This window comes from Lissotriton helveticus, chromosome 11 (assembly GCF_964261635.1).
Source record: "Lissotriton helveticus chromosome 11, aLisHel1.1, whole genome shotgun sequence".
NCBI classification, from domain to species: domain Eukaryota; kingdom Metazoa; phylum Chordata; class Amphibia; order Caudata; family Salamandridae; genus Lissotriton; species Lissotriton helveticus.
The window spans coordinates 33226350-33244976 of record NC_136072.1 but is presented as its reverse complement, the minus strand read 5'-3'; the positions used below and the strand labels follow the sequence as shown (position 1 = coordinate 33244976).

The 18627-nt window shown below is 43.7% G+C and overlaps 1 protein-coding gene across 1 annotated transcript in view; it reads right to left on the bottom strand.

Moving 5' to 3' along the window:
* Nucleotides 1–304: 304 nt before the first annotated feature.
* LOC144792796 (uncharacterized) overlaps nucleotides 305–18627 on the bottom strand; it is an 844113-nt gene continuing 825790 nt past the window's right edge. Inside the window, exons 76-77 of the mRNA XM_078667999.1 lie at nucleotides 5240–5349; nucleotides 305–1620 (exon numbers count right to left, since the gene is read on the bottom strand). Coding sequence (XP_078524125.1) covers nucleotides 1552–1620; nucleotides 5240–5349 — 179 coding nt within the window. The 3' untranslated portion in view covers nucleotides 305–1551. The remainder of the gene's footprint in view (nucleotides 1621–5239; nucleotides 5350–18627) is intronic.

The following is an 18627-nucleotide window of genomic DNA, read 5'->3' as shown; positions in this document are numbered from 1 at the left end:
AATTAGGAAGGTTAATGATTGCCTTTTGCGCTTGAGTTTTTAAATCAAGTCCTCTACTTGTTTGCCAATATCAGCATTTTACAGAACCATCTAGCCCTTTCAGGATGAGGCCTTTAATTAAGGTAAGGTGAAAAAACTACTATTCTACTTTTAGCCCCCATGTCAGTCAGAGGACATTAATCAATGATAACACGGTGTGCAGCAGACCATGGCCTATAATCATGTGCTTACAAACAATTTTGATTTCAGTGTGCTTTATGTGTAAAGACATTTCATTTCAATAATCAAATACAGGATGTATTGCTCATAATGAAATACTTTTTATTACATTTAGATGAAAGATAAATTAAGGCACCAATAGATATTATGTAAGCAAATCAACTTTAGATAACTATTCTTCATAGGCTTGCTATGTATTACTATTTATAAGATACATGTAATGGCATGAAATCAAAATGTATGATAAAGTAACCTTCTTCAATCGTACATAGATAAAAAAATAAAATGATTCTAAATAATTTCCTAAAGACTGATATAAAAATATATTCTCTCTAACTTACTATATATTGCTAGATTGAGGCACATTCATGAGTTTGTCCCAAAGTAAGTAACAATGAAATAACTCCAGAGCATAGTAAGGAATGGCTTTTCCAAATTTGTGCCGTCTTCTCCTTGAAGTAGTGCATTGGGGCTGACACAATGTCATAGACACTAGCCTGGCAGGAAAAACAGACATTAAATAGTGTAATATGACATCTGGAATAAATCCCCACATGAATTGGGCAACAAGTTTGCGAACCATGGGATTGACTGTTGCACCGTGAAGCGCCAACATGAACATGAAAATTGAACAGAATTTTTATGACAAAACCAACCTCTCAAATCGAAGATGTCATTAAATCATTAGCTTAGCGGTATATACATGTGTAGCATGTCTAATCCATATAGAGAACATTTCAGCCTAATAAACTAGTAAGAGGCATACTGGTTTTGATGATAAACGCCACTCTGTTCAACTGGAGGTGTGTCTAACTCCAGTGCTACATTTCATCCTACATCTAAACCTCAATACATTGTCTTTCAGCTTCATAAATCATTTGTTATTAAAGAGTTTCATATCACATTGTTCAGAGAACATTTCACCTGTGTGCAAGAGTCAAGAATCTCCAAGTATCTGGACTCTGGTCTGGGAACAACCCATGCCAAAAATGGCAGCCTTGGTTATTGCTACACATTTTTAAAAAAATCATAGTTTCAGCAATGCTGTCTTTGGTATAATGTAACATAGGAAATACATATAGGCATTTCCTATAGAATAACTAGATGCTGTTTGCAATGTGGGGCCTAGAGTTCAAAGCTTGTATTGCTGTTCATGTGTCTGACTGAGCAGCCATGCTGGGTGATACATTTTAACAGAAGGGTTTGTTAGCTGCTTTGTTTCCGGGATTAATCTTCATGTATTGACTGTTTTCGTGAATGTTGTAGTATATTCTTGCTCCTCAGCTTTCAGAACCAGCAAAGCTTCATAGGATATAGGTGTGGCAGTCTCTTTCACTCGACTGAGTTCCCAGTCTCAGTGGATAAGCTTTCAGACAGCACCTGTGGTCTGGCTATTTTTGCCTGTGGAGAAAATAAAAAAAAATAACAAGCAATATTAGTGACAGGTCGATTTCATAGTGAACAATAAAATCATAAAACACTTTCCCCATTAGCCAGCAAGATGACTCCCTTGATGTAGACATCTGCTGTGACATGAAGGTGCCAAGATTTAATCTCAACATCGATAATATTGCTTTTCATCCATCCAAACGTGTTAAATAGAGTACATTGGATAGTAGCAGTCTTTTATTTATAGTGCTTAAGAAATACAAACAATTGTAGTATGAAGAGCTACTTAGAAACAGGTTAGTATAATTAAATAAAAAGAGGCTTTTCACCCCAACCTATGTGTACAATTTTGATATACATGCTGGTGTAATGGAAGGCATTGTATAGCAACACTCATGGGTGAAAATGGTATGTTTCATGAACATTGTGGGAAAAGTAACACTATACAAAAATATCCTGGCATACATACAAAAATACAGTGATAATAACTATATGTAGGTAAGTATAGGTTTACCATACTTTTATTCCCAATCACGCACATAGACACACCTATTCACAAGCTTCACATGCTGGATCCACAATTAAAACCACATATCACTAGACCTCTAGTCAAACTTATGTGCTGCCTCTTACCTCTCCTCACACCCTTGCTGGCCAGACCCCATCCATTTCAGCACTCTCTATACTGGCATCAATGATGGATTAGCAATCAATGAGAACTAGCTCTCGTTTAAATTGTTTGTATGTCTGCGGGTGGAGGAAAACCATTAGGTTTTATGAAGCCCCTCACCCACCAACCTAGTTGATGGCATGCTTCATCATCGGGCCCCATCCGGGGTACCGAGTGTACCTCAGGTGTGCTTCGACGCCAGATTACTGCGGAGCAGGTTTTTTGGTTCATGAGGGTGCTGTGATTGTGCTCTGAGTGAGGTTTAAAATGCTGTCCTGGGTGTCCCAGGCAGTCAATAAAAACAAAGGCTTTCGGACGTGCACGGTAGGCTTATGGCCTCCGACGTCCTGTGCGGTCAACTAGTTTCAGCCAGGGCTTTTCTTCTACTGGCTTTCGTCGGGACCTTATATGTGTAGGGTGTTACAGGGGTTTGTATGAGCTTTTCAGTGCCCTGTGTGGGAAGCACACGCTACGGTGCTTATATGTGCAAGAGGTGTTTCCTCTCGAGTTGTACACCTGATTTTAGCGAACAACTCAGCATAGAGCTCAGCCGGGGGCCCGGACCATGTGCACCTGCACGATGTCGATGGGCCCGCAATGAACCTGTTGTCTGGGCAGAGGCTCCATGAGAAGATGGATTGACACATCATAGTGGTATCATGATCAACGTGGGATGTGTGATCTCACATTCAGATAAACCAACTTTAAGCTCATTCAAGAAACTGCATATCATCCAAAGATCAATCCTCATTATTATGCTGTACCACGCACTAGCCTCATTCGCATGGGACAACTGCAGGATGGTATTGCATAGCATCAATCCCACTAAGGTAAGCGGAATTGTTGAGGAGCTGTGTTGTCATGCCTAGCCCTGTATCTTTAACATTTTCATCTACATGAAATGGTGTATGAACAAAATATCAAGTTTAACAATTTGGGATACAGAAATATTAGAAAACGAATATCATGATAGACAAATATCATAATGCAGAAATATCGTTGTCAAGAATACTGTCTTTCAGGTAAGTAATATCGTTATTAAGAATATCACTGTGGTTAATATCGTTTTCAATAATGTCGTTGTAAAGACGATCATTAAAACATATTTTAATGTGTTTCTGTCCCTATCTTGATTTTATGTGTTATTATTGTTTCCATAATTGTTATTAATTTTTTGAAATATAGTTTTTCATTTTAAGTGATTTAGAATTCGTAATTTAATTGTGAATAGTAATTTATAGTGTTGTAGCGTGGGTTTGTAGGGGGATAGGGTATGAAGTTAATTAATGCTTAAGTAATCATTTTTAAGTACATATGTGATTGATATTAATTATGTATATAATGTAATCAGCATTTAATTAACTATATTTTAGGTGGGGATTGCTATGTTTGTAGGGGCATAGGGTAGGAATTTAATTAGGTAATAATTAACCACAAATTAATTTTTTATTATTAATTATTTCATTGAATATTAATTAGGTAAATTGTGTGATAATCATATACTGTGGTTGCATTTTGGGTGCAGGTTACTGGGTTTGTAGGGGCATAGGGTGGAGAGTTAATTAAGTAATCTGTAATTAATAATTATGAATTGTTGGAGTATTAACTACGTACATTGCGTAATACTGGATTATTTTTATTTAGTTGTGGGTCTTGAGATTTGGCATGTTTGCATGACTAAACCAAAGATTATTCATTAATCAGTATTGGAGTTATTGTGTTCCCCGGAATGCGTGTTTCCAAGCGTGGTGGGGATCGGAGGAGGATCGTCTATTGACAGGGTCCCTCACCCTAGCATGCAGCACCACCGTAAGGGTCTTTTGGATATATTTTGGTATATTGGGTAACCCGGACCAGACCGCCCATTGACAGCTTCAACAAACTGGAACTGGTGTGTGTGTGTGTGTACTAAATATATGATGTGCTTTTTAAAATAGTACATTTAAATAATTACAATACAAAATTTCATGTATAAAATTTATATTTTTAATAATTTTGTTATATTATATGTATATATAAACATACAGATATACATGTATGTGTGTTTATATAAGAATATATTTATATATAGTATTACATATTAGTGAGATTTATTTAATTAACATATTAATGGGATGTATTAAAATATTTAGGATTTACTACTTTAAACTGTATGTATATATTAAGAAACTATATATTTTTAGTCGGTTCATATCAGTGTGAAACAACTTTTGAAAAAATATCTTTTTACTTACCATTATAAGGATAATTAACAATATTTTTGTACACAATATTGTTGACACCATATTTTTTTTACACAATATTGTTGGTTTCAATATTATGTCAGTGATCGCATGACATATTAATATCTGTACTATCTATAGGCACTGTCAGTTGCAGAGGCCCATCACATCCAGTACAGCAGCTCAGTTTTTTCAGATGATTGTAATAAGATTAAAAGGTCTCCCAAGACTGCATTACAAAAAAAAAGTAAAAGCAACCTGCTGTCAAAAGGGAAGAGCGGCCAATGAATGTGCAGATTCAAGGCAAATGCCTCACTTCTCTATATAAAGAGAGGCTGCTGGTGGGATGTATGACGTTACAACGCATACTTTTACTCCGCATACCATTACAACGCGGTATTTACAACGAATACCGTTACAACGCATAGCGCTTTGGGGTGCTGGATAGTGGTAAGTATAATTTACTATTCTAACTCCAGTCCCCGTGGACCCTAGGGAAGGTGTTGGATAGTAAATTAAACTTACCTCTTATCCTAGAGCGCCCCCCAGCGCAATGCGTTGTAATGTCATGCGTTGTAATGCCCGCGTTGTAATGGTAGTGCGGAGTAAAAGTTGCGTCGTAACGGGTGTATACCCTGCTGGTGTCACTGTAAGGAAACCACAAACTCAAATAGCATCATTGTTTGGGACTAAAGCAAATTCACACAGTTCAATGCCACCCAAATCCTTTCAGATGTACCTTCATAGATGTGTCAACGTTTTCCAGGTGGGCTTTCCAGCCTACCAGTGTCGGCGTGTCATTGGCGTTAGATGCACATGGTACACCTGTCTCTTGCAACTTTTTGAAGCCTAAAAATCAAACACAGCAGAGTGAGCTTGGTCCGGTTATGTTTGCTTACCTTACACTGCCAAAACAATATTTCATTCATTCTTTCACTCATTCATCCTCAGGGCATTTTAATTTACAGCCTAACCATGCCATAATTGTTTGTTTTTTTTTTTGTTTTAAATCACAGGTCTTGGACTTGAAGCACAATAAAAAAGAAGTTACGTAGCTTTTGTAATGATCTTTCTGGTGGATATTCTATCTAACCACAGATTCCTCCCATCGTGAATACCCCTTCGGTAACGATGTATCTGGTAGAGACGATTCTAGCTGCAGATTCCTTCACGTAGAAATATCTCCAGGCGTGAGACTGCATCCGGAAAATATTTTGCCCAGCATCCCTACGCGCCAGGGGGACGGCATCGCGCGACTCCGCCCAGGCGTTGTCCACGTACGTGATGTCAGCGAGTTCACATAAGTCCCACCCCGGCACACCTATGGCAGTTTTCTTCGGAGAACTTTTCCGCGCCACAACGTGGAGCCATCACATAAAACTGTGAGAGTATAGGAACAGTGTGCGAAAGAGCATAAAAAGTGGAAAAAGGAATGGTGAGCAACAACACCATAAAAAGCAGTGCCAGTACTGCAGTACCCAAAGGCAGGAAAAAGAATAAAGAACAGAGCCTAGCCCTGAGTAGCAACCCTGCCAGTACGGAGATAACCCCCCCTGGAGACAAAGGGCGTATGAAAAAATGTCATGACAACATGTAGGTGGAATACAATACCAACCAAAAACAATGAAGGGGAACCAGTCCGGTACACACAAGGAATGACAAAACTCCAAGACAGCCCCATCACAGAGTGTGACAACCCCCAGAAGGAACAAAGGGCAGAGGCACAGCCAAAATATCCCAACCTTGAGGAGAGCAGAAGGCCCAGAACCCTAGTAATAAAGGGGGAAGGGTAAGCCCCAACCTGGAGCAACAAAAGCATAAGGGCACAGAAGTACCTATAAACCTATCCTCCAATGTGCCAAAGGGGAGGAAAAGGAACAATTAAACAGGACGAACATCCTGTCAGAACGAGGGAAATAATGTACTCATAGAAGACATAACCACCAACAGGGAAGCAAGTGCAAAAGACCAAGTCAAAAGTCCTCACAGAATTGGGAGAAAGGGCGGGCCGTGAAGGAATCTGTGGCTAGAATCGTCTCTACCAGATAAATTGTTACCAAAGGTAAGTAACTCGTGCATCTGATAGAGACTACTAGCCGCAGATTCCTCCACGTAGAATAGATACCTTAGCCATACCCAAGTGGAAGGAGGGTCTGCAAGAGGGCCCCACCCGCCTGGTCATAACAGAGAGTCCCACAGGGGCCGAGTCCCAAGACAGGACGAGGAGCCCTGTCCCCCAAGGCAAAGGGAACCCCCGCCAGCAGAAGACCACCAACCCCAAAGGGGATGCGGAAAAAAGAAGAGAAGAGGTAGCATGTCCTCACTCAGCAGAGGAAACAAGGCAAGTCGAAAGGAGGCCCAACACTCCACGCCCGTACAAGGCAACAAAACCTCCGCCCAAGGCCAAGGCAAGGAAGAGGAGCACCGATGGAGAAGAGAAACCTAGAGACTCCAAGGAGAGCAGAGCAAAGGCAATCCCAGACAGGATGGAGCCTTCAGCAATAAGCAGGCGGAAGCTGAAAGGGCAACTCAAGGTCCCGAAGGAAGAACTGTCCAATGCCCCGCAGGGATGGACAGCGCCCGCAAGAGGGACAAGAAGTCAGGGACCATCTCCTCCCACAGGGAGAAGAGGTAGAACCGAGTGCAAGGCCCACTGGAAGAAGCGGACAAGGTAGGTTGACAGTCCCACTAAAGCCCCAAGAAGGCACAATGGAGCAGAAAAAACAACAGGTCGTCACCGGCAAGCTCCGCCAGACGCCAAGGACACCACAGAACGAAGCACTCAGAGCAAGCCAGACACCAGCCGAAGACAGAGAGCAGGAAGGCGAAGAAGAGTCCGGACATGCCACAGGGAGGAGATCGCACACACGACCCAAAAAGATGTGGAACCGGACAGAACCATGACGCCAGGCCACGGACAGCAGGCCATTCCAGGCAAACAGTGCAGCAGACCCAGAGAAGAACACCCTGGGCCGTAACTCAAGCTTGACCAAGCCATCAGCAAGAAGAGTGTATCTGCAGTATACCATAACACCATGGAGAGTAGAAGCCCGCAGGCGACCACAGCTCCCCAGCACATAACAAGTCTATATAACAGCCACCACTACCCCACATAGGGCATGTCACGTCCTAAGACATGGGAACCTCTTATGAAAAACTTCCACAGCAGAGGACAACAGAAAAGACATGCAGCAAAAACCCCACAGAAGGCTTATCAAGCAGCCAGAGGGAAAAAAACACAGAAGGCCCAGTCTCAGGGCCAGCATGGTGTAGAAAACCCAAAGCAAAAACACACAGTCAAGAAGGGCTGGCCAGCAGCCAACAGAACCACAGTCCCAACAAGGAGGACTTAAGTGGCTAGTAAGCACATAACAGACAACTGGGGCGACCTGCCCCAACAGAAGAACATCTCCAAGAACCAGATCAACTCGCAGTTCACTGAGGGGGAGAAGAAGGAGGAGGAGGAAGACAAAGCCCCACCAAGAACCTCTGGATGGCCGGGTCCACAAGGGGCAAGGGGTCCGCAGAGCTACACTGGTTGAGGCGAACATATTGCGCCTTCAGGAGTCCAGCGAGCGGCCTCCCTTGACGGGGGAGATAACAGCGGCGGCAGAGAAGGAAAGGCATTATGCAAAAGGGGGCCTCTGGTAGAGGGGTTGAGGGAAAAACACACCAGATCACGCAGCGCCGGATGATGGCGGTGCAGAAGGTATTGGGGCCCCGGGTCCCCAATGGTGGGATGGCCCCAAGTCCCCAAGAGAGAAGAAGGAGGGAACCCTCGAAGCGAAGCTTCAGTTCCCTATCACCAGAGCCCTGATGGAGAACCTCCAGAAGATGATCCGTGGGGAAATGGCTAGCTGGATCACCCATGGGCAAAATTCCCACAGCCATGGAAACAGTGCGAGCGAAAGCCGCATCCGCCTCCATAGGGCCCTGCGGAGGGGAAAGCAGCTCCTCGTTAGGTGACGGCTGCAAACTAAGGTGGCTATCCCCCAAGCCAACCGGAGGAATGAAGGGCCAGGTCCGGAAAGAAGGAAGAGGGACCAAGGAATGGGGAACCTGTGGCTCCTCTGGCAAAGACCGCGGCCGCAGAGACGGCAAGGAAACGCCCTTAGACGACATTGGTGAAAAAGCCACGATGCGGCGGCCTGTCTCCGGCGAGGATGAAACCAGCTAGCGCCGAACCTCTGGAGAAGAGGAGGCGTCCGAAGACGAGTCAACGACGTGACGTCGGCCTGGTGCCGTAGAGTCCGTAATTTGAGGCAGGACATCGTTGTCGTCCGGCGCTGGTGGAGATGCCGGGGCAGCCTCCGACACAGCTCAGGAGACCGGGGCTGGGCCGGAGCCGGGGCGGCAAAAGAGAGGCACCGGAAAGGCGCCGACCAGACCTCCGACGAGGCAGCCACCTGCGTGTAGGGACGAGAGGTACCCTGGGAGGGACGAGGAGTCCCCTGCCAGCCTCGACCCGTGACAGGGTGAGAGGGGCCCTCCGCCGACCCCTGTGGCGCCGCCCCCCAACAGCACCACATCCTTCGAACCTGGATCCGAGCCAGTCGGCGGTGGAGCTGCCGGCGACGGCACAGAGGGCCCCGCACACTGCAAGGGATCCGCTGATGTTCCATGAGGGGAAGGAGGAGGGGAGAAACCAGCGAGGCCTGCAAAGCCGACGCATATGTCTCCATCTGGGCTCTAGTCGCCCCCTCACCGGGAAATGGCAGATAAGGGACAACACTATTTGTAAAGAAGGGGGACCCCTACTAGTGATGCATTCACTACTTGTAGGGAAACATATAAGAACTTTCTTGCAAAGCAATAAGTAGTGAGAAATATTAAAACGCCAAGAATCCAAGACAGCGACAAATAATTACACAGTTATTGTGACATGTAATTAAAAACTGATAAAGACAACAATTATTCTTATGGTGTAAATTGATATTTTTGTTTTATTTCAATATTTTTTAGCATTTTTATTGAACATATTTAGTTTATAAAAATATACATTTCTAAGTTAAAAAGTACGTGATAAACATGTTAATTTGTCAGGTGAAAAAATACAAATAAAGGGAAAATACAGGGTGGCCAACAAAGATGACTCCGATGTTAAATAGGGCTTGATTGTATTAAGCAAAGCGGTAGATAGGACTCTAAGGGACAACACGCAGGGCCGCACCACCCGCGGTGAGCGCACGCCCCCGACAGGCCAGAAACCAACCCTCAGGGACAAACTGTGACACTGAGGGAGGCAGCGGGTCCGAGAACCCTCAGCAGGGGCAGGCCAAGATGACGACGCCGACCTGGACATGCGAGCTGAGAGAAGTTTCATCCGGCGCTTCCGCCGGGACTTCGGTTTCATCTGCTGGCACGCCTCACAATCAGTGGAGTTGTGGTGTTCCCCCAAACACCACATGCAGATGGGGTGAGGATCCGTCACCGACATCAGGCGTCCACAAGATGAGCACGGCTTAAAGCCCGAAGGCTTTCGCACAGTATTCCCACACACGCGCAATAGCAAAAGGCCTAAACAGGCCCAGAGCATGATCCGGATCTGCATTGTACGCGGAAGGAAAAAACTGACGGAGGTGCGCTGGGGTGGGACTTATGTGACCTAGCTGACGTCACATATGCGGACAACGCTTGGGCAGAGTCGCGTGATGCCGTCCCCCTGCGCGCAGGGATGCTGGGCAAAAGATTTTCCGGATCCAGTCTCAAGCCTGGGGATAATTCTACTTGAAGGAATCTGCGGCTAGTAGTCTCTATCAAATATAGGTGATTTAAACAAAGAAAACTGATCAGGTAAACATAAGAAGTCTGAAAGAGCAGACAAATAACCTTTAATTGTCACTACAGCAAGGCTGTGCTGGGCTACAGATAAGCAAAACTTAAAACAACAGACAACTGTGCCTTCAGATCAAGTTACTCAACTTCGGTAATGTTCTTTTTGGTAGCAACTCTATGTAACCGCAGAGTCCTCACCTTTAGAATATTCCCAAGAGGTCAGATTGGATCCACAAACTTTTCAGCAGTACCTCTGCACGCCGGTAGATGGTGCAGTGTGGCTCTGCATTGCTGCTGTTCCCCTCCAAAAGGATATGTGGAGCTTATGTCTGCGCCAATCTGACGTGCTAATATCAGTTGCTTTTGAGGTTGTCTGCGCCCACAGATGCAGAGCCTCAACAAAAAATTGGTTGTAACTAATGTGCAGACTCTTAGACCTTTTTAATAGACAGAATCCAATCACAGAATGGGGAGGATGGGAGGGCCGGTGAGGAATCTGTGGCTAGAAAGTCTCTTCTAGAAAGAGTGTTACCGAAAGTGAGTAACTTGTTCTTCTGATAGAGACTTCTATTTGGAGATTCCTCACTTTTCGAATAATTACCGAAGCACTACATATTCAGAGGTAGTTCTTTGAATGGACACACATCAGAAACGGGGAAAATGCCCCTTCTGCGCAGTCTTGAACTTTTTCATTCTAGAGATCCCCACAAAGAGCTGATCGTCCATCCGATGTTTTTTGGTACAATCAATATAAAACCTTAAAGCTCTCTTGGGGTCCAAATAGTGGAAGCTGTCCTCCTTAGAGGGCTGAGGCAGAGCATAGAACAGCAGTAAGGTGATATTTTGCCCGAAATGGAACAACGTCACAATTTTAGGCATGAAGGATGCCTGTGCTGCAAAACCAGCCTGTCTGGGAAGATGATGGTGTATGGCAGCATGGAGAGCATGGAGAGCTTGAAGCTCACTCACATGGAGCAAAAATGTTATGGCGACAAGGAAGACTCTCTTGAGGGTGAAAAGCCACAAGGGACAGATGTGTAGCAGCTGAAAGGGAGGCCACATCAGAAACATAAGGACCGAGACAGAATCTGTTTTTTCTAAAATATCATGGATCCAATGTTTTTGTTTCTCCCGTCAAGAGATGAATACCCGTGAATTTGCCATTTTAGTAAAAAAAGGGATTACGTGTACAATAAGTTCGGCCCAGACAGATCAAACAGGTAGATGAGTCATTGCATTGCTAGACTTTGAGGGAGAGAAGTTGATTTGTTCTTCTTACTATGGCCCAAATACGGATGACTCATCCTTTTTAATTAAGTTGCAGGACAGGCTGATTGCGGTAAATCCCCCGATGATTTTAGGCGGAGATTTTAACGTTCGCCTAGATCTGGTTAAAGACAGATCAAATGTAAGCCGTGTTAATGGGACCCGGAGATCACGAAGGGTTATGAAAAATTTGTTATTGAACATCAATTTAGTAGACATATGGAGAGCAAAGATGGGGAATGCGGATGGATTTACATTTTACAGTAAAAAGAATCATTATTCTTCCAGAATCGATTATGCTCTGGTGAATAGGGAGAATACAGAGAATATTATTAGTATATCTGTATACCCTTATCATCTATCTGACCATGCACCCTTAGTATTTGTGTATTCTACAAGGATAATCTCTCAACAAGTCAGATGGACGCTAAATAGGTCAATGCTCCTGATCCCGGAAATTATACAGGCAATTAAAAAAATCCTCTCAAGAATTCTTCCTTTTTAATTTCGGTTCTACTACAGTAGAAGTGGTCTGGGAAGCCTATAAGGCAAATTTAAGGGGGCATCTACGGAGCCTAATAAGCACAAGGAATAAGATCAATGCTTTAGAACTTCAGGCATTGGAGGGAAGAATCTCTTCTTATGAAGAGGAAAGAAGTCATATCGTCCAGGGTGATTCCAGAGAGGTGGATGAGATAGAGGGAAAACTTGGGAAGCAAGACGAGATCTACGGTCATATTTAGACCAGAAATGTAAGGCTCAGTGGAAGGTTTGCAATATGGAGACGTTTGAATATGGGGAAAGAGCTGGTACCTTATTGGCATGAAAGGCAAGAGTAGATAGGGCCAAAAGCACCATTAGTCAGCTTATAATCGATAATGCCGGAACAAAATCCAGTGAGCCGGCAGTTATGCAGAATTGTCTTTTGTCCCGGTTTGCAAACCATTATAAGGAGGATATTGATTCCTCTTCAGAAGCTATAGGTTTGTGGTTGAAAGATAAAACTATTCCAGTTATCACGGATACAACTAGAGATATTTTAGACTCTCCTATCTCAATGGAGGAGATTAAGGAGCAAATGAAAAGAGCCAAAACTAAGAAGGCTAATTGTCTCGATGTCCTCCCTAGTGAAATGTATGAAATCTTGCTTGACGATCTTTTACCGGTACTCCACACTTTATTCTCGTTGATATACAGCCCAGCAGGGAAGATCCCTGGCCCGTGGAAGGAGGCTATGATAGTTTTGTTATTGAAGCCAGGGAAGGACCCTATGTTACCTGACTCTTATCGCCCAATCTCCCTGCTGAACGCTGATTATAAGATCTTCATGAGCATTTTGGCAGGGAGATTGGGTAAATTAGCTCCAAGTCTGATTAACACCGATCAGAAAGGCTTTATGCCTGAAAGGGTCATACAGGAACAAATCCAACTGTTAATTGGTAATATCGATCTAGCCGAAAAACAGAGGGGACCCCTTGGCGGTAGTGGCATCAGATGCCGCTAAAGCCTTCGATCGAGTGTGTTGGAAATATCTATGGGCGGTGTTGGAGGGAATGGGTATGGGTCAGACGTTTGTTCAGACCTTAAAGAATAGCTATCTCGGAGCATCGGCGAAGATCTTATTAAATGGCTCCTTGACCTTTTGAAATCCAAAGAGGGATGAGACAGGGGTGTCCCCTGTCTCCCCTCTTGTTCAAAATCTATATTGAGCCCCTTGCGCAGGCAATTAGGCAGGATAACAACATAAGTCCTTTTAAATCAGGAGATTACCAATCCAAAATTGCCCTATATGCAGACAATGTCATAATTTATACTGCAAATCCCGAAATCTCTATCCCGTATTTAGAAAATCTGTTGGCGGAGTTTGGCGCCATCTCAGGGTACATGGCAAACTCCGATAAAACCGAGATTATGTGTTGGAACTCGGTGTATAGTCAAGGCCCAGTAAGTAAAGAGTTTAAATACTTGGGGATAAAGACTGTAAAGGACTTAAATAAAATACCGTCGATCAACTGGAAAAAGATTGAAAAAGATGTAGACTTTCTCTTCGCCAGGTGGAAAAACCTCCCTTTATCGATCTATGGGAGGGTCAACCTGGTGAAGATGTCGGTTCTACCTAAATTGACCTTTCTTTTTGGGGGTGTTCCTCTTACCTTTCCGCAGGAATGTATCAATAAGATCCAGGGGAAGATAGGTAGCTTTATTTGGGGGCAGAAAAGTACCAGGCTCTCTTAGAAGAAACTAAGAAGGAAGCTCTTGAAAGGGGGCCTGGCACTTCCAGATATAAATCTATATTTATTGGCCATTCAATTTAAGGGCATAAGGATGCTACTAACTACACCGGCGGAAACTTCTTGGGGCAGACTTTTGGGGGAAGTAGTAGAAGCAGAGGGTGGTAATGGACAGGATGGATTTTTATATAAGTTTGGGGCACCCAGATTTTTCAAGCGGGTACGCCTTAAGGTTTTAAAAGCTGCCCTGCAAACATGGTATAAATTAAGGCGTATCTGGGGTATTGGATATTTTTCCCCTTTTCTCCAATCTAATCTGAGACTCACCGATCTGTCTGGGTGATAGCTTAGCAATCTCGATTAGAAGAAGTGGTCAGACTTGCTGGACCTAGAAGGGGTCCTTCCTTGGGAGGTACTGCTAGATAAAATGGTTCCGCGTTTTCAAGATTTAAGTACCTTCAGATAAGGTCATGGTTTGAGGCGGAGGCCCGAGATACAGTTGCAAATTGAGAGCTTGAGCAGTTGTTTCAAGATGCCGGCCCAAGGAAAAAAGAGGTCTCGTTGTGGTATACAAGTCTTTTAAATGCAGTAGATCATGAGGTCCCCCCACAGTCAGAAGTATTTACAAATATATAAAACCTGCAAATATATAGAAAATATAGAAAAATTGTTTTTTTTACTAAATAGGCTTTATTATACACTGGCCAAAATTGCAAAAGTTGTCTTTTCAGCTGCCGCAATCCCAGTTTGCCCGAGGTGTTCTATTAATAGGGCGGATGATATCCATATGTTCTTTGAATGCGCAAAATTAGCGGTATTCTGGAAAGAGGTGGGAGATACTTTGGCAGATATTTTTCAAACACATATAGAGGTTGATCTTTCTCTAGTCATATTTGGTATGGATAATCATGATCCCAGGTCACTTTCACCCCTTCAGATAGGTCTCCTTCTCTATCTTGTGATCCTGGCTAGAAGAGAGATATGCTTTAGATGGAAGGACTCTGCCCTCCCCCACTAGAGAAGGCTGGATTAAAGCTTCCATAAGAATGGCAAACTTAGACAAAGAAGAAGCCCCTGTAAACATCTGGTCCCCCTTACTTTCTTGGGGACACAGCATGTACATGGTAAATAACTAAGATCGCGTACTTGATACTTTTTGTCTAATGATTACACCTGTCCTCAGGATAAAGGGGAAGGCCACGGTCGGCTAGGCAAAGGCAGTGAGTTAAGAGGCGCCCAGTTTAATACATATCGACTTGTTAAGATCTGCCCGTTCTCAGGTGAGATGAGGAAAAAAAAAAGAAACATAGGAACCATATTAAGTGTCCGACTGTGGCATGACAAATGGAGAGGGAGAAAAGAATGATTGTAAACCATTAAAAAAGCCCTTGAAAACTGCATACTTAAACATTGAGGGCTGGTACGACGACCAAAGGTTGAAAGAACTGAAATGTACCTGTGAGAAATTGGGTTGCAGGTTGACTGGTGTGAGTGTGTGTGTGTGAGCCCTGGTCATGCAACAGCCACAATCCTTTGCAGGGTAAACTACAAAAAAGTCACTAAATTAACCTGTGCTTAACCCTCAGTAGCTTGGCACAAAAAGCAGCCAGGTTTAACTTAGAGGCAATGTCTAAAATATGTATGCAGTACACAAACTTTAACCTCCCACACCAATTTAGAAAATAGAGTAAGTTTTAATAAATTATTTAACACCAAAAAAACAAAAATCTAATCAGTAGAACCAGAGTTATGAATTTTTAAAGTGAAATATACTGCCTTAAAGAACAAAGTATCAACTGTGGACATCTGGCAGCACGAGACTCCGTCAAAGTCGAAAGTTAAGGCTGACCGCGAGGTTCAGATACAATAAGTGAAGTGGGACGGTCAGCGCTTACCTTTGTACTTTGAAAAATGTCTGAAGAAAAATGTCTGAGAAGGTAGACGTTCAGCAGGGCAAGGCAGCAAGAGTATCCAGTGGGGGGTGGGGGTTGGGTCATCGTCCAATGGCCATGGACCGAAGCAGCAGTTAAGATTTCTACCATCTGACTTAATCGCCAGAATGGAAGTCGAAATCTCCAGCGGGACAAATGTAGCCATAGACAGTTCCATGAGGTCGGATACGCCTTTGGCAAAGGACCGCCGAAATGACTATGCTGCTGCAGAGAAAAATGAAGTGGTACAAAAGGGGGTGGTGGTGGACGGAGCATCTGAACCAATCAAACACTAACACCCAGTCAACAGATCTGGGTTTAATCCTTCACCGTTCTTTAGCCCACTCTGCCACCTCAGTTCAGACACGGCCATATGCAAATCAGTCTGACCCTGTGCCTCATGGGAACATGTCCAGCCCGAACTGCCAAGCCATGCCTTCCCTGGACCGGAAACAAGCTTCCGAGGACCGGTTTCTGGCATTTCAGCCATCTTCAGCCCGGCTTGCTTGAATCCAGTGGCAAAGTAAGCAAGGGACTCACGTCTGAGCATACCCTGCCAACTTATGGCGAACAAAGTGGTACAAAAGGGGGTGGTGAAGGACAGAGCATCTGAACCAATCAAACACTCACACCCAGTCAACAGATCTGGGTTTAATCCATCACCGTTCTTTAGCCCACTCTTCCACCCCAGTTCAGACATGGCCAAATGCAAATCAGTCTAACCCTGTGCCTCATGGGAACAGTCCAGCCGAACTGCCAAGCCATGCCTTCCCTGGACCTGAAACAAGCTTCCGAGGCTTGAATCAAGTGGCAAAGTGAGCAAGGGACTCACGTCTGAGCATACCCTGCCACACTTATGGCAAACAAAGTGGTACAAAAGGGGGTGGTGATGGACGGAATCAACAGTTAGGAATTGGTAAGGAATGGTATATTAATACCCAAACAAGGTCTGTATGAAAAGACCAAATGGTTCGTCGAACCACATAGCCACATGAAACACTGACCACTGATGTATAAACCAGGGATGTAAAAGGAAATAACTCTTACGCTACAGATCGTTTACAGAGTGGGGAGAATGGGTAGACCATTATGGAATCTGTGGCTAGACTATGTCTCTTCCACATAATGTATTACGTAAGGGAAGTAATTTGCTCATCTGATAGAGACACCTAGCCACATATTCCTTAACTATTGAATTAAATGCCATAGCTACTCCCCACCCAAAGGAGGGTCTGCAAACGAATCCTACAAAGGGTCTCAGAGACCAACAAAAGACCAAACGTATGTAGGAATTACATGAGAAGGAACACCGGGCTTCCTACAAAAACTGTGTCCAGTACCATAGGCAATGTAATTAAAATAAACATACCGACATGGAAAAACCGAGCCCCAAGGGTAGCGGAATAATACTGTGTCAGAAGACAACAGTCAGTAGTATGATCATAGTACACAACCCCCCCAAAGGGGGAAGGGAGCCAATGGAATGGGAGGACCAGAGGCAATAGTGATCCCTCCTTCACCAAAGAAGCATTTGAGGGTAAACTGTCCTGAGAAACCCCGAGAAAAAGACTCCCAGAACACATCCACCTTAGAGTCAGGATGAATCAACTCATTCACCATAAAGTCAGGATGACAAAACAAGAAAAAAGACTAATGCAAATCAAAGCCTGTCCATGGAAAAAACACTATTAGACCAAGTAACTCTACTAAGGACGCACAACATGCAAACCCTAAGTCCTAACTTTACTACTACTAAATTGAGAAAAATCCTAGTTTTGAGACTTTCGGTATTCACAGATGGCATTTAGGAGTCCTAAAGTTAGGAGTCCTAACTTTACTACTACTAAATTGAGAAAAATCCTAATTTTAAGACTTTCGGTATTCACAGAATACATTTAGGAGTCCTAAAGTTAGGAGTCCTAACTTCTGTGAATCCCGAAATGAGTAAGTGTCTTCTTTGAATACCAAAATGAGTAAGTGCCTTCTGTGAATTCGAAAATGGTAGTAAGTTTAGGATTTTGTCTTAAGTTAGTTCTGTGAATCGGGCCCCTAGTCTCTGAGCCTCCTGGTCACCTCTGAGTGGCATAGACTCTGTCCCCTCTGCTTGCAGGTTCTTCACTTCCAGAATCCACCCTTGTATTCCAACAAACTCCTTCACAATCTTCTCCAGAGATATCTCGTTCTCTCCATCCTTCTGTCTTCAAAGGGTTTCTTCCGGGTCCTCTGGTAGGGCCCTGTTTAAAAAAAAACTGCAACAGAAACTTCTCCATTGACTTCCATTGGGCACGTGACTGTGTTTTCCCTCTGCACACAGCCTCAGTGGGGTTCCTTGGTAATTACCTTGGGCGGTTCCTTATGTCCCCCGCTCATCTGGGTCCACTGATTCAAGGCCTGTTCTCCTCTGCATTTCGCATTCCACTTTCTTGGTATATGGTTTGGTCTCCCCTGAAGACCACTGTATTTTGTGCTACTTACCTGATTGCTTTTGAAGTATACTTGTGTATTATGTTGATATCTATGGGTAGGATTTATACCAATGTGATAGTGACATTGTTTTGTAATAAACATACTTATTTTTCCTAAACACTGTGTGGTTTCTTTTTATCTATCTTACACTACGGATTAAACTTGTAAAACAAGCTGCTCAGCTCTCCTTCAAGATATGCCTGAAGGCTGCTCACCACAGCTACAACTTTGAGAGCTTTCTATAGATATCACAGACCACTAAAATCACCATAAGGATTGCCTGGCTGAGTGCAAGGTGCAACACTTGAATAAGTGTGCACCATATACTAAGCCAGCCTATTATAAATATCTATACCCATAATACATATATATATATATATATATATATACACACGCCCACACAAGGTATTACCTACAGCCATACCCAAAACATACAGTGAAAAGTGAATCCATCTGCA